Consider the following 15808-nt stretch of genomic DNA (forward strand, 5'->3'; position numbering starts at 1 on the left):
TCAAGAGCACTGGTTAGATCAGCCTCAAGGTGTTTTTCTCGTGAGAGATATACACCTTCTTTCTTTTCAAAACTATTTTGTTGACAGTTAATCCTTGCATCAGATTCAACAAATTTCTCTTCCAACAAGTGAATTTTTTCTAGAGCAGCATCACACTCTTTCTCTAACAATTTTGTTTGCGAGAGACTAGCACTGGATTTTTGTTGAAGACCTTGTACTTATCGAGAATTAAACATGGCTTCCGATTCAGCACGTTTCTTTTCCGACAAAAATAGTTCTCTTCGAAGATTTTCACATTCTAATTTCTTAGAATATTTAGATCGTTTGTACGATCTTTAAGAAGAAAATCATGGTTTTGGAAACCAATATAATAACCTTGAAAAACCTTCTTCAAGTTCTTGTTCTCACGAAAAAGATGAGTTATAAAACCAAGAAAATCCGAAGTTCTCAGCTTTTCATTTTTCAAGGGTTCCAGCAGTTTAGAGTATTCAGAGATATCCTCTTCTACTTCTTGTTCAAAATCTGAGTCATCATCATCGGAAATTTCATTTAACCCTTTTTGTTGACGTATTTTCCAGTCGTCATCGGTTTCTACATTATTAACAAGATTAACTTGTCTCGTAGAATCTCTGGAGATGATTTCTTTAGATATTGAATAGTAGATGTCATCATCAAGTGTTAATTCAGAACTCTTGATGTCTTGATTTACGTTAAATGAATCATACATTAGATTCAATTCTTATAGGTTGGATAGCACCAAATACAGATTGTTAGATCTTTTCGTGTTTGCGTGCTCTGATACCAATTGAAAAAGCGAGGATACCCAAATATACCTCGAGCTAAAACTTTTCCTACCTTTAATTCCTTTCTCCGAAAGTGATTGTCTATGGACTGAGTCGAGACAATACAACTAATCGGTTCACACTTCGTGTGATCGTCTATGGATACGAGATCGAGACAATACAACAACGAAGTATGTTTATTGATACAAAGGTTAGGACTTAACCAAACACTAAAGGATTGCTTATCAAGTAAATAGGAATTAACGTTTGTGTAATTTACTTTAATTATAATAAAATAATTATAATGCGGAAAATAAAAGTAAATGACATAACAAGATTTTTTTGACGAGGAAAAATGAAAATACATAAAACCCCGAGACCTAGTCCAGGATTGAATACTCTCAGGATTAATCCGCTACACAAAATTACACTAATTTGATATAGTTGATACCAAGTAACTAACCCTATAGTTCACCTAGTTCCGTATGTATTCCCATGCCTCCAACTTATAAATAAGTCACGTACTTGGATCAATCTCTTTGGTTCGTATTCCAAACAGTAAAGGAACAAGAAATTTGTTTGGTATCAACTCTATTCAACCAAGTGATATGAGTCGGACAAAGGTTCTTCTGTTTGTCTCAACATAAACTCCTTCGTTAGGTATAGTTTTATCTTATGTTCAATCACCCAAAGGTAATCGATTAAGATTAAGCCAACAACACCTTTAATCCGAAGAACCATATTGATGCCAATCTACTCAATTAATCAATCCAATCTACTACAAGGATAAACCGATTATTAATTGGATCCACTTTTACCAAAACAATTATTATGCACACCAAGTATTGTAAAACCCAAGTAAGATCTTCAATATCTTCTTTGTCTCAGATCTTCTTAAATCTTCAATAAAAACTTGCACACAATCACTTGAATCTCTTGTGATCAATCACGCACAGAACGGAGTCTGTTAACAATGGATTATCACAAGATCGTCTTTAGAACTAACAACAGTCTAAAGATCCCTGTCGAAACTCTGAACTAGTTTGAGTGAATCTTATATCAGAAGAGAATATTCTCAAGAATAAACAAACAAGGTGCAATCATATTTGAACCACCGTTAGTCAATCAAATCAATCGAAAACAAAGATAAACCGCAATTATCTAGTTTCCCACCAACGAGTCGCGTTAGAGCTTCTCAAGCCGAAACAAGACTTTAAACTGAGCGGCCGTAAGATATTTCACATAATTAGATTACTATCCTCTCCGATAGGCGCCTACACCAGTAACAACAACAAAAGAGTAAAGCTGTTAAGACGAAGGATTAGTTTGCTAGAAAGGCAAACCTCGTGTATTTATAGACAAAGAATTTTGGACACCAAGGAATTTACAAAACCGAAAATATTCTCAAGATAATCATTAAAGCACAAATTCAGTTTCCATAATTCCTGGAAATGCTCTGTCCAAAAGTAACGATCGAAATCTCTCGGAAAATCTAATTAGTAAATGCACATTTCCCTACAAAATAAAATTAATAACTTTAATTAAAAGATTCTTAACTTACTTATGTTTTGATCCTGTGATTCTCTTCCCTTAGCCGTTAAGGAATATCTTTGAACAATTATAGAAATAAACATTCGCAACACGTTTTCAAAGTTTGTCGACATCTTTACTTTGTAAGTTCTCTTTCACACTTACAACCTTGAAACCGATTGGCCACACTTCCAAGCAAGTTTAGATTGGTTCATCTGACTTTCAAGAACTATGTGATTGATCAAACCAACATTCAATCAGAATCATGGGTTTAACGGTTCTACCAAAACAAGTTTCGGTTCTACCTCCATGTGAATACTACGCATAGTCACACTAGCTTCCCAAATATTCGGTTGACTAGGTACTATGATCTGTTCCCCACATATATATGGTATCTAACTTATATTTGTTTCACATGCCCATAGGATCGGTTCCCCTTTCTGCTATAAACCTTGCTGCACTCTATACAAGGATCGGTTCCCCTTGATGTACTGCACCCATTACAAGGATCGGTTACCTTTCCCTTCTAGGATCGGTTCCCTTTCCCTTACTAGGATCGGTTCCCTTTCCCCAAGGTAAGACATAAACCGATCATACTACAGGTGATTACTTAAGATTGGTTTTACTAATAAAAGTTATACCAATACATAAGTCAGGACGTTGTGAATAGTTCTACCAAGAACACAACAAGTTGTGAGCGGTTATACTCTATCACACATATTGGTTGTTCATAAGATATGCAATGAATAACAAAACCAATAACTCCTAGCAATTTTCTTTTCGGTTCACAAACAATTTTATGAACTTACTTCCTTAGAACACATGTAAACATTGTTCCTAGGATGAATTCCTCACCTCATACCCATACATAATCACAATAGCATTCAAATGATTATGGCGATGTCTTATCTAAAAAGTTTAATGGTTAAGCAATAAACCTCGTATTGTATTCCTTAATACTATGTCTATCTAGAGTTCATATATGCTTCGCAGTTATGTTTTCAATATGCACGATTTGAAAGATACGTTAGGGAATGAAACAGTCCAATTCAAATATCACTAACCTCAAGTGGAAGGATGAATGTTGTCGTTGTAGATCCTTGCTTCTTCACATCTTCAATACTTCATAATACTTGTAATGTCTCATATCCTAATACTTTTTAGCTAACCTATACGAAGTTTTAACTCTAGTACATAATCAAGCTACTCTTAACATGAGTTTTGATTCACTAAAATATGACAACCAAATTTGACATACCGACGCTTGGTGGGTTCAACCGAGCAATACTCCAACAATGTGGGGTTCTAACAATTCTGTAAAGAAGAAAAGTTGGGTTTCATGGTCTAACGTTAATCTACCTAAATGCAGGGGGAGTAGGCATAAAGAAGTTGCAAATTATTAATAAAGGTTTACATGCTAAGTGGATTTGGAGATATAGGTCTGAGAAACAATCTCTTTGGAGAAGTATCATCAATGAGAAGTTTGGAGGAGATGTTGAAGCTTTGTTTCCAAATCAGATTAATAGAGCAGTATGTCACGGTCTTTGGCTTAAAACTAAAATCCAGAGATATTGTGAACAAGGAACCATTATTACTGTAAGAAGTGGTAACTCCATACTCTTCTGGGAAGTATGTCTGGAGTGGTGAATCTAATCTTAAAACCTTGTTCCCATCTTTGTTTAAGGTTTCAAAAGCTAAACTCAAGGTTGTGAAAGATTTGATCTCAGCTGATGGAGCTTGGGATTTTCAATTCTCTAGAAGTTTGAAAGATCATGAAATTTTGGATGTTCCTAACCTTTTGCAGGTTATTGGTGAACCTCCTATGAATGCAAATGATGATCTTACGATTTAGAGATATGGAGATTCTTTTACAGTGGAAAATACTTATCCAGATAAACAATTTTAGAATTCCAAAGTGCCTTTGAAGGTTTTCTTTTTAGTGTGGACATTATGTTATAAAGGGGCACCAACTTAAGATTACTTAATCAGGGCTGGTTTGGTTCAAGATTCAAGATGCTTGTTCTGTGGGCATTGTGTAGAAAAAAATGATCATCTATTTCTTCATTGTAGCATTGTGACTAGCACTGGATCTTATTGCCATTTGCAATATGGTGGACGATTTGGAAGGAGCGTAACAACGGTTATACATTAATCTTTTCAGAAATACAAATCAGCTGATCACAGCAGTAAAATGTTTGTTGTTTACCTAGGTTCTAAACGATATTTTCTCTGATTTTTCATTTTCTACTCTCATTTGTAATTGGGATTCAGTGATTCATTGATCGCTTTTTCTACTTCTTGTCAAAGCATAAGTGACTGAAGTACTTTTTATTAATATATTCCCTTTTTAGACAAAAAAAATAGTGTATTGTGAGCGTGTTATGTAAGTGTGTGCATGAGAATGGAGTCTTGTATTTTAATAGTCGAGTCTGGGTATATATACTCATCTGATGTTTGTGAACAACTTATCTCTCTTTTAATCAAATATTAGTCTAGTCACTAGTGACCCTCTGCCCCTGCTTATTGTTCATTCGGTATCGACTTCCACTTTGTCTTTGGTCAAACAATAGTCGGCTCATTTGTACCATTGGTTAGCAAAAGTTAATCCCCTTATATCACCCGTCTTCACAAAGACTGAAGGTAGTGTCACAAATAATTTTGTTTCATGATTTAGCATGTGATTTTTATTTTTTACCGATAAATATATTTCTCTTTGAGCCAAATGCCACAAGCCACACTACAATGTTAACAATCTAAAAGAAATTGATCATAATTTAAATAAGAAGTAAAATTGAGTCGTTGAGATCTTGAAGAAATCTAAGTAGTAGAAGACCATCATCCTCATTGTTATAAAGAAATAAAACCGGAATAACAATTTGATATAAATTTCATTCATAATGGAAGGAATTCAATAGGTATTCTAAATATTAGAGAAAAATGAGAATTATCTTGTTCGACCTAATTTGAAGACTGTGTATGGAGAGAAACTTTTCGTCCGACGCTTCCTCATTATGTTTTTTATACGATTATACCCGAGAGCGTTCGAAAATTGATGTAAATGAATATTGGCTATTACCGTTCATTACCAATATAGATGAACAAAGTTCTTTGCTTATGTTCGTTTTAAAGTTCACCTTTTTTTCACTTTTGTTACCAATCATGAGTGCACATTTAATTTTTAGTTTTCTGAAAAGATAATATAGTTTGGTTCAGTTTTAAGTTATGCATTTTATATCATCTTAAATTTATTGAAATAAATACACTATCCATATCACCGATCAAAATCATAACTAAACTGATCGATTAAAATATTCTAAGAGGAGCCACTGTCTAGGACAGTGGTTCCTTTTCTCTCTTCTACTGAGGAAGTTCGCAAGGGGTCTTATGTAGTGTACCTAGATTAGTTGGGGAGCATTAATGGTCCATAGGCCATCAAAAACATCTAAACCACTACCAATCCAAGTGGGAGAAACATTGTTTCACCAAAAACTCATAGGGATAAAACTGTGAGAAGTGAGAACCACTGTATACTTTAATCTAATTCTATCATTCTACTTCAAAGAAAAATAAAAAAAATAATCACAAGACCAGTTTAAGAAACAAGAAACCATCGAATTATTAAATTAAAATAAATTCAATAACGTTGAATAAAAGTATAAAAACTTGAACAAGTGTCTACGGGAAGGACTTAACATATATTGGCTTAAAAGGCTTAACAAAAGAAGAGCCAACTATATCTTTCAGACAAACAATGCTCTTTGTGTAGGCAACAAACTCAAAATAATCAGCTTCTCTTCTCCTGAGTACTGGTACTACAAATGTTTGATTTTCCATATCGTAACAAGCCAATCCCTTCCCGTATCTCAGATAAATCTTCTTATTTCGTCTGCATACTGGAATGATATGTGAATCTGAAACGCTTATATAACTCAGATCAATACTAAAATCTTCCATCCACATATTTTTCTTGTCAGTGCAATTCCTTTGCATCTTCCATATATGCAGCATTTCATTATCATGCGTCAAATAACAAACACCCCTATCAAATCCTACCAAGAGACGGTTACTAAATCTCATATCTAGATGTTTGCTATCAGGTACCTGAATTAATTTAAACCATTCAGTCGTTACATCAAAACACAATATCTGTTCCTTGACCTTAGCATGCCAATATAATGATCCGTCAACAAATATTGCTCCTTGACCGGCCACAAATTCCCAGTAATATGGGTGAATGACGTTTTTTTGTTGGATTGGTCGTCTCCATTGCATGGCAGTATCTAGGGATAAAACCTCATAACCCAATGTAGAGTCATCCAATCGTTTGTATAACTGAACAACTTTATATACATTACGTGATGAGTCGAATCCGAATCCACATGCGGTGGCCACCTCTTTGTGATGATCAATTCCAGATTGTGGAACAAACATCAATTCCCTTGTAACTGGGTTCCATATATTCACAGGGAACGCCGAATGAAAACATATCAAACCGTTGCATGATGCAATTTTTAAGTATTCTTCATCCGCTTCATCTGCTTTCAAAATATACTGCTCATTCGGCCTCTCCAATAGATGACCAACTGCGTTCTCAGTTGTGCACAGTTTGTTAATATTGGTGACATCGTAGAGATCAATGTCATCATCGTCTGCAATAAGAGATACCAAACCAATAGATTGATCCTTGGTTGCATGATAATCACGATATTGATTGATGAATTTGGGATCCCTAATTATGTAATACCAATCCTTGCAGACAATCTTGAATGCTAATAAAGACTCAGCGGGAATTCTTAAGAGTACTTCATAGATGAGATGATCAGTAACGTACCTGAAAACACCATCCCTGGTTGCAAGATAATGAGGTTGGCTTCTGATTAACTCTGACAGATGCCAAGATACACGAGTAGTCATCGTTAATTATGATATTAAGAAGAAATAACCAAACTAATCAATCAACAGATGCACCTGGCTGACAATTTGAATGAATAGATTGCTGCTGTATATGGTTTATATAGGCCTCCAAAAATTTATAAATAGAATTTCCGCAACTTACTAGAACTAGAACAATTAAATCCGGGTCAATCAGGGATATTTCAGTTGATGGTAACTTACAAGAAGTAAAACAACTAAATCCCGGTCAATCAGGGAAAAATCGCTTGATCCTATGCTTCTCGTACTTGTAAAGATCTGAATACCAAAACTTGGCCACATCCCTCTGTTGATGCCACTTGTTCAAGTACGGCAGTACAGATGGTATACCAAGTTGTTGTTTTTTTGTGTTTTTTTTATACCGACTGACCGACTAGACATGCTTGATGATATCCCTACATATAGATCTTGGAACGTATTAGATTGTGAATGGTATGGTTATTATACGAGAAGCATGGATAGAATCAACTGGACTTTCCCTTATTGACTTGGAGGGTTTTCTTGAAATCCTAGTTCTTGTAAGTTATGGAAATTGTACTTCTAATTTTCTACAACACTTGCCTATAAAAACCATATACAGCAGCAATGTATACCTTCATTCTATTCATTCAACACAACTGCGTATCGTTTCTTTTATTATTATACGCACTACTGCGTCTGAGGAGAACTTCGAAATACATTGACACAATTGTTAGCAAAGTACTTTTTATTCGATCGATTTTGGGTTGTCTAATTATTCTTCTTAAAGTCATAATTAATGATGACTACTCCTGTATCCGGTCACCCGTCCGATTTACCAATAAGCAAACGTCGTTTGGGAGCTACCAGGGATGGTGTTTTCAAGTATGTCTATGATCATCTCATCTACGAAGTACTTTTAAGAATTCCCGCCGAGTCTTTATTAGCATTCAAGATTGTCAACAAGGCTTGTTATTCCATAATTAAGGATCCTAATTTTGCCAAACAACATTGTGATTATCATGCAGCAAAAGAACAATCTATTGGTTTGGTATCTCTCTTTCCAAGAGAATATAGTTTGAATAACTACGATATCACGAATATTAACAAATTGCAGAAGATAGATGAGAACCCAGATGGTAATCTATCGAAGAGGCAGCAGAATGAGCAGTTTCCATTGAACACGCTTGCGGAAAGATACTTGAAAATCACATCATGCAACGGTTTGGTGTGTTTTCATACAGAATTCCCTCTGCACACGTGGAACCCAATTACAATGGAATTATTGATGCTTCCCCATCCTGGAATTGATGATGACAAAGAGGTGGCCAGCGGATGTGGATTCGGATTCGACGCAATTCATAATGAATATAAAGTTATTCAGTTATACAAACGGTTCGATGATTCTACGTTGGGTTATGAAAATTTAGCCTTAGCTACAGATATGTCATGGAGATGACCAATCCATCAAAAAGACGTCCTTCGTCATCCGAATTTCAAGGAATTCGAGTCCGGAGAAGGATCAATATTTGTGGAGGGATCATTATATTGGCATGCTACAGAGCAGATTTTGTGTTTTGATGTTACGACCGAAATGTTAAATTGATTCAAGTACCTGCTACGAAACATCTAAAGATTGGATCTTGTTACGAGCACTTGGTAGGATTTGATAGGAGGCTTTGTTTTTTGATCCATGATATACCTCACAAAATGCTTCATATATGGAAGATGCAGAAAAACTGCGGTGACAAGAAATTTTTTTGGATCAAAGGTTATAGTATTTATGTAAGTCGTATTAGTGTTTCGGACACTTACATCACTCCAATATACATTCGAATAAGAAGATTTATGTGAGATACGGGAAAGGATTGGCTTGTTATGATACCGAAAGCAGAGCCTTTGTGAAACCAGTTTTCAGAAAAGGAGATGATGATAATTTTGAGTTTATTGCCTACACAAAGAGCATTGTTTGTCTGAAAGATATAGTTGGCTCTTCTTCTGTTTTGCCTCTTGAGCGAAGTTGTTAAGATTATTACATAATCTTACTCATAATAATTTTCTTGTTTCTCAAACTGACAATTATTTTCTTTTTGTTTTAACTAGAATGATTTATAGTACACACCACACGATCTAATAGATAAAAGTTCTCATTCAATTTATTTCCTTGTGTTTGTTCAGTGTTCACAACATTCATTGAGCAGATGGCAATCAAAATGTTCACCTATTCTACAAATTTCGCCTGGAGTAAGGATCCTTATACATTTTCTGCTGGACTTAAAACGATGGAACAATCTGAAATATTTTTCTGACAACCAAGCTGACAATATGGATGACAAATTGACAATGCATCTGAACATCGTGGATATGGAGTGTTGTCAACAATGATAATCAGGAAATAACATAGACACTTATTTCCTAGCCAACTAGTGAACAAACTCAATAAAGATAAGATATCATCGACCATTACCTTTCACTGCCAGGGGAGATCTGAACTTCGACAATTGATTGCACTCACTAAGATTTGGTAATCAGTTTCAGGATTCTTGTCTTTTAACCTTTAGATTTTGCCCAAGTGACTTCCTCCAAGCATAGAGAAGCAATCCAGCCCCTCTCTTCCTAGTGCTCACATGATGTTTATGCATCTTGATCCCATGTAATTTCCTGCATGATTACGAACAATTTATTTTAATAAAGCCTCCATTTGTTGTGTGAACACTAACATATATTGTGATCCATCTGTGTTTGAGATTGTCTTCTTACCTACTGGCTTGACCTTCTTGCCATCCTCTCTGTCGAGCTCGTAGCTCCCACATCTCAGTCATTCTCTTCTGCGCTGCTAAATCAGCTTCTGCTTTCTCTCTTGCTTCTTCACAAGTTCCCATTCCTGAATTACACTTATCTGCCTCCTTTTGATATTGCGATGCTTTTTTCTTTGCCTCCTGCAATGCCATATCGGACCGCTGCTCATTTTCTAGAGCTTCAATTTCTAGCAGCCTCAATTCCTCAGTCAGGAGTTGCGTAAAATTCCTCTCCATATCCTTATTAACATTTGGCTCATGCTTTACACAATCTACATGCACACAACATTGAATCCAACGTGATCAAAACGAGGATCATGCATATTATACAGATTATAGAATAAAGGCAAGATTAGAGTTATCGATCGGAATGGACAGAAGGGATTCTTGCAGAGAATCCTGAGAAGTGCAATCACAAATACATGGAGGGCAAGTATTTGGGATAGAAGAATGACTTATAGCAATCAAACCTTCAGTTAAATGCCAATATAGAGGAGGACCTAGGATGTAACCAATCAAACACAATCACCGTACCCAAAAATCCTTTTACTACCATCGACTTGCAGGAATCACCATCACCTCCAGGCTGATGATTATAACCACCCATCATCATTCTCTTTCTCTAGATGAGATCTAACGAGAGTGATGGTAAAAATAAGATTCCTATTTGTAAATCACAATTGGGTCTTGGATCTCCTCTATTTCTGCAAACAAAAGTGTAAATCTGTTATAAGATGGGGAGATATCTACGCCCAGTAGTAAAGCATCTAACACCCCAGGAAGTGGACTATAAAGTGTTACTTCCTCGGTTCACCAAAAGTTATATTTTCACCTTTTGGACTTATGTTCTATGTTGTAAAAGGCGCCTCGGGCGCTCGCCCAGACGTTCTAAGTGCGCGAGGCGTCCAAGGGCCGCCTAAGAAAAAAAGGACCCAAGGCACAAAAATAAAACTTGTTTCTGCTTTTTCTAAATCTCGGGCGCTTTAGGCGCTCGCCTTAGGCACTAGGCGCTGGGTTTGGCGCCTCGCCTCGCCCAGCGCCTTCTACAACTAAGCTTATGTTTGGGCAAAAATAAAAAAAGTAAAAATATCACTATCTTTAAACGGAAGTGGTGTTATGGTTTAGGACTTAATGATGATGCAAGAACTGTTGATTTTTTTGGTTAAATACAGCACAAGATTTCATTAACTCAATTAACAGAAATATTTGATAGTAAACACTAAGCAGATTCAATCCCATGGAAGGACTTAAAAAAAATTCTGAAAGGCAACCAAAGTGGTCGGTTAATTATATATAAGAATGACTCAAAGTCGAAACAAGAGAAGAGCCTACAATATCTTTGTATAGGAAACAAAATCAAAACGATTGTCATCAGATCCTACGGTGTAAAGTACGACTGGTGCTATCGAATCTTGATCTTGACTATCTTCGTCGTAACAAGCCAAGCCATTTCCATACCGTAGATAAATCTTCTTACTTCGACTGCATACCGGTTGAATATAAGAATATTGAATATAAGCACATGGAATACTAATACATGACACATCAATAGTATGTTCTATCCAAAGATTTTTGTAGGAGTGAAATATCGCACATTCATTATGTATGCGAAGTAATCGTCATGTAATATGAGCGAAGATCATCGCACATAGTAAAATGGAGATGACGTATTTGATGATGTCAGCATAGTCATGAATAAAGTGTGAAGATCTGTGCGAAGTATGAAGTGTGCGAAGATAAACGAATGAACATGAGCGATTGTGTCGCACGATGATTCCGAAAATAAAGGATCTATTAGCTGTCATCCACTATTAAGTACCCTATATAAAAAGAAAGATTATCATGTAATAGAGAGATCTCAGTGAGTGTGTTAGATAAGAAATTAGGAGAGGGAAAGTTTATTTGGAGAGCAAGTAAAACCTTTGTATTATTTTGTATCCAATTTAAGATTTGAATGAGTAAATATATGATTTTCACCATGATTTCTTAATACATTGATCAGATAGTTATACAAGTGTGGTTGTAGGATTTCCTGCAACTACATCTGGCGCTAGAAACAGGGAGAGTGATAAATCTTGTTTGTTGGTTTATAGAATCTTGGAAACTTAGATCTGGAAATTTTGGAGAAGACAAAGATGAAAAGTGAAGAATCTATAAAGAAAACAAGAATCATAACGATACGAGGAAGAGGAAGGAGTATACAGTGTAATTCTATAACAAAAACGTCAATCTCCGATGCGGATTTTCAAGCAGGAATAATAGGAAGAATACACAAACGAGACTACAACGGAAAGAAGGTGACAACAGTAGAAAAGGAATCCCCATTAAAGGAATGGGAGAAGACGCAGATAACGTTTGCAGCAGATGAAATTCCGGAAGAAAATTTAAAACGAACAAATCCGTTAGTAATCACAGTAACGGCTGAGCGAAGCAAGAATGATGAAAAGACGAAATAATCAGAAGAATGGGCGATTAATTGAACGTTGGTGGATACAAGAAGTGTTGTTGATATCTTATTTTATCGTTCGTTCAAAGCCATGGGATACAAAGATGCATATATGATATATCCAACTTACAATATACATGGATTTAATAAAACCATGACAAAACCAAAAGGTGAGATAACGATGCGAATACTGTTGGGAGAGATACAAACGAAGATAACATTATGTGTGGTTGATATAGAATCACCATACAACATGTTATTGGGGAGACCATGGGTGCATGCGATAAAGGCAGTAGCATCAACACTACATCAATGCATTAGATTCCCACTTCCAAGCTCAACACTACATCAATGCATTAGATTCCCACTTCCAAGCGGAATAGGAGAAATTAAAGGAGATTTTACGAGTGCGAAGGTCTGCCATCAAGTAGTTGTAAGAAATTATGAAGGACGTGCAAAGAAGCGAAAGGATCGCTAGATGAAAATGAAGGAGTTGAAGAAGGAATAAGAATTTCGGGTATACATGATTAGAGCAAAAGAAGGAAAAGGAATACCAAGCGAGATACCAGGGAAGGAAGGTGATCCAATCCAAGAGATTAAGGAATCAACACCAATGGGAGAACCAAGAGAGAATTTCACTGTAGCAGAACCAACAAAAGAAATAAATGTTTGAACGGAAAAAGAACCAAAAATATTAAAATATGAACCATATTGGATAAAGAAGAAGAAGAAAGAACAATAAATATTTTGCGCGAGTATAATGACATATTCGCATGGAGTATGGAAGAGATGCCAGGAATAGATCCGACTGTCTCATGCCACAAATTGGATATTAAAAAGAATTCAAATCCATTTAAGCAAAGAATAAGGAAGATCGCAACAACATATCATCCTCAAATAGAAGCAGAGTTGCAAAAAATGTTGGAGGCAGGGATTATAAGACCGGAAAAATATCCAGAATGGATAGAAAATATGGTTGTGGTACCAAAGAATAATAAGGGGATCAGGATTTGTATAGACTTCAGTGACTTAAACAAAGCCTGCCCGAAAGACAGTTTTCTTTTACCAGACATCCCGCAGATGGTGGAATCAGCATCAGGAAATGACAGACTCTCATTATTGGATGGATGCAAAGGTTATAATCAAATTCCTTTAGCTGAAGAAGACCAAGAGCATACCGCCTTTTTCGCACCAAAAGGATTATACTGTTATACGAAAATGCCATTTGGATTGAAAAACGCGGGTACGACATATCAGAGAATGGTAGAGAAAGTGTTTGCGAAGTGGATACATACAACACTAGAAGTTTATGTAGATGATATGATAGTAAAGAGTAAATAAGAAGAGGATCGTGTGGATAACTTGAAGGAAATATTCGAACAGATGCGAAAATTCAATATAAAGGTAAACCCATAAAAATGTGTTTTCGGAGTGTCGTCGGGAAAATTTTTGGGATAAATAGTACCAAAGGAAGGGATTGAAGTTGATCCTGAAAAGGTAAAAGCAGTGCGAGATATGCCACCTCCGGCGACAGTAAAAGATGTTCAGAAATTAAATGGTTTGATAGCTTCGCTGGGGAGATTTATTTCACGTTCTTCTGATACGTGCAAAAAAATTTTCAATATATTAAAGAAAGGAAAAAAATTTGAGTGGACAGAGGAGTGCGACAAAGCTCTACAACATATTAAAAATTACTTGATGAATCTATCAATTATGCAGAAAGCAAAGCCAGGAGAGGATCTGTTGCTATATTTGGTATCAACGCCATATGCGTTAAGTGTTATTTTGTTACGTTTAGACCAAGGAGTAGAAAAGCCTATATATTATATAAGTAAAACATTCAACTCTGCAGAGAAAAACTATTCCAAGATTGAAAAATTAATTCTCGCACTGGTTTATGCATCCTCCAAATTTTACATATACTTACAGGCTCATAAGATTAAGGTGTTCACAAAGGTACCAATTGAACCTGCAATTAAGAATTCAAAAAGATCGGGGAAAATTGAAAGATGGAATGCTCAATTTGGTAATTCTGAGATTAGTTATGAGGTTTTATCTTCACCTAAGTCGCAGGTTATTGCAGAATTCCTAGCAGAATTCCCATTTGAAGAAGATGAACATGTAGAAGATATGATGGATATAGATGAAGAACATGGGAATCTTAAAGATCTATTGACATATGATAATTCAGAAAGATGGGAAACTAGAAGAGAAATGGTACGGACCATATATAATCAAAAGAATAGTTGGTAATGAAGCTTATGAGTTGAAAGATCTTGAAGGAAGAGATGTAGGACGCAAATTAGATCGTCCTTGGAATAGATTATATTTGAAGAAGTATTATCCATAAATAATTGAGATAAGAATTGCACAGGCGACAACGATGCGAAGTTACGCATACGAGTTCATATTTTTGAACATGGATGTAAAATTCAATTCAATGAAAGTGTTTGAAGTCTTCACACACTGCCAAGAAATTCCTTTATAAGAAAAAAGGAAAATGTAAGACCTTGAAGTAAGACCTTAATAGAAGGAAATAGAAATAAAAACTCTAATTAGGGAGGCTAGGCATACGAATGTGCGTGCAACCTAGTTCGCATAAATGGAAGAGGCAAAAAGTAAGACCTATCGCATGTCGTAGTCGGGGAAAACCTGGTAAATCATGACTCAAGGGAAAGCTACATCGACCCCGGAACTTGAGTCATGGAGATTTTGGGTGAGAAAAACGAAAATTACCATCCAGGAAAGGAACCTAAATCGAAAGATTGGGGTAATAAGATCTTTCCTAAGGAGTGCAGAAACTCGATCAAGGCGCTGAGGTACACGGTTGAGTCAAGAGTGCCAGGGGAGTCTGGAGCGTACCTTTCCACTCTTGACAAGTCCGGACTATGATGCACTCGGTCCGAAGATACTCCACTTAGAGTGCAGTATCGTAACCATAAACCCTCTCGGTGAAGGGATAAGAGACTGCAAAACCGACTGGTTGTTGTATTACCGGATGGGAGGAGCCAACCTTAACCCGGTAGAGGTAATCTTACTTGAAGGGGCAACCAGGGGGGAGATAAGGACGGCACCCTCCATTAGGGAGCTGAATTGTGTCAAAAGACGTAAATGTCATGAGGTTTTTTATTCACGGGAGTATTAAGGCTTGTCATATTTACGCACATAAGAAACTTGAAGAGGTAACAATACAAGAATATGATAAGGCGAGATCAATGGGTCTTTACATTTAGGTGTAATGACCGCCTGCGATCTCGTCGCACAGAAATAAAAGATGCATTCAGGCAATTCAAGACCTTTACTTAGGAAGGAAAAATAAGACCTTAAGAGAAAAGTTATATATAAACTAATGTTGTTTTGTA

At 36.1% G+C, this 15808-nt stretch overlaps 3 protein-coding genes across 3 annotated transcripts; 1 reads left to right on the plus strand and 2 right to left on the minus strand.

The window, feature by feature from the left end:
- Window positions 1–5987: 5987 nt before the first annotated feature.
- Window positions 5988–7226, minus strand: LOC113329802 (putative F-box protein At3g16210). Its single transcript, XM_026576629.1, has one exon. It carries the CDS (start codon window positions 7224–7226, stop codon window positions 5988–5990), a length of 1239 nt encoding a protein of 412 aa, XP_026432414.1.
- A 778-nt stretch (window positions 7227–8004) lies between these two features.
- LOC113329803 (putative F-box protein At3g16210) lies at window positions 8005–8661 on the plus strand. The gene has a single exon (XM_026576630.1). The coding sequence runs from the start codon at window positions 8005–8007 to the stop codon at window positions 8659–8661; it is 657 nt and encodes a 218-aa protein (XP_026432415.1).
- A 675-nt stretch (window positions 8662–9336) lies between these two features.
- Window positions 9337–10641, minus strand: LOC113329425. The gene is made up of 3 exons (XM_026576298.1): window positions 10535–10641; window positions 9963–10272; window positions 9337–9863 (listed from the first exon to the last, which is right to left on the minus strand). The coding sequence occupies exons 1-3, from the start codon at window positions 10611–10613 to the stop codon at window positions 9737–9739; spliced, it is 516 nt and encodes a 171-aa protein (XP_026432083.1). The 5' UTR covers window positions 10614–10641; the 3' UTR covers window positions 9337–9736.
- Window positions 10642–15808: the final 5167 nt, after the last annotated feature.

This window comes from Papaver somniferum, unplaced genomic scaffold (genome assembly GCF_003573695.1).
Source record: "Papaver somniferum cultivar HN1 unplaced genomic scaffold, ASM357369v1 unplaced-scaffold_117, whole genome shotgun sequence".
Classification (NCBI taxonomy): Eukaryota; Viridiplantae; Streptophyta; class Magnoliopsida; order Ranunculales; family Papaveraceae; genus Papaver; species Papaver somniferum.

Coding starts and splice junctions, on each gene's coding strand:
- LOC113329803 (XM_026576630.1), top strand. CDS start 8,005: ATGACTACTCCTGTATCCGGTCACCCGTCCGATTTACCAATAAGCAAA.
- LOC113329425 (XM_026576298.1), bottom strand. CDS start 10,613: ATGATGATGGGTGGTTATAATCATCAGCCTGGAGGTGATGGTGATTCC. Junction 10,273..10,534: donor GGTAGTAAAAGGATTTTTGG/GTACGGTGATTG, acceptor GTGTGCATGTAG/ATTGTGTAAAGCATGAGCCA. Junction 9,864..9,962: donor CAAGAAGGTCAAGCCAGTAG/GTAAGAAGACAA, acceptor GTAATCATGCAG/GAAATTACATGGGATCAAGA.
- LOC113329802 (XM_026576629.1), bottom strand. CDS start 7,226: ATGACTACTCGTGTATCTTGGCATCTGTCAGAGTTAATCAGAAGCCAA.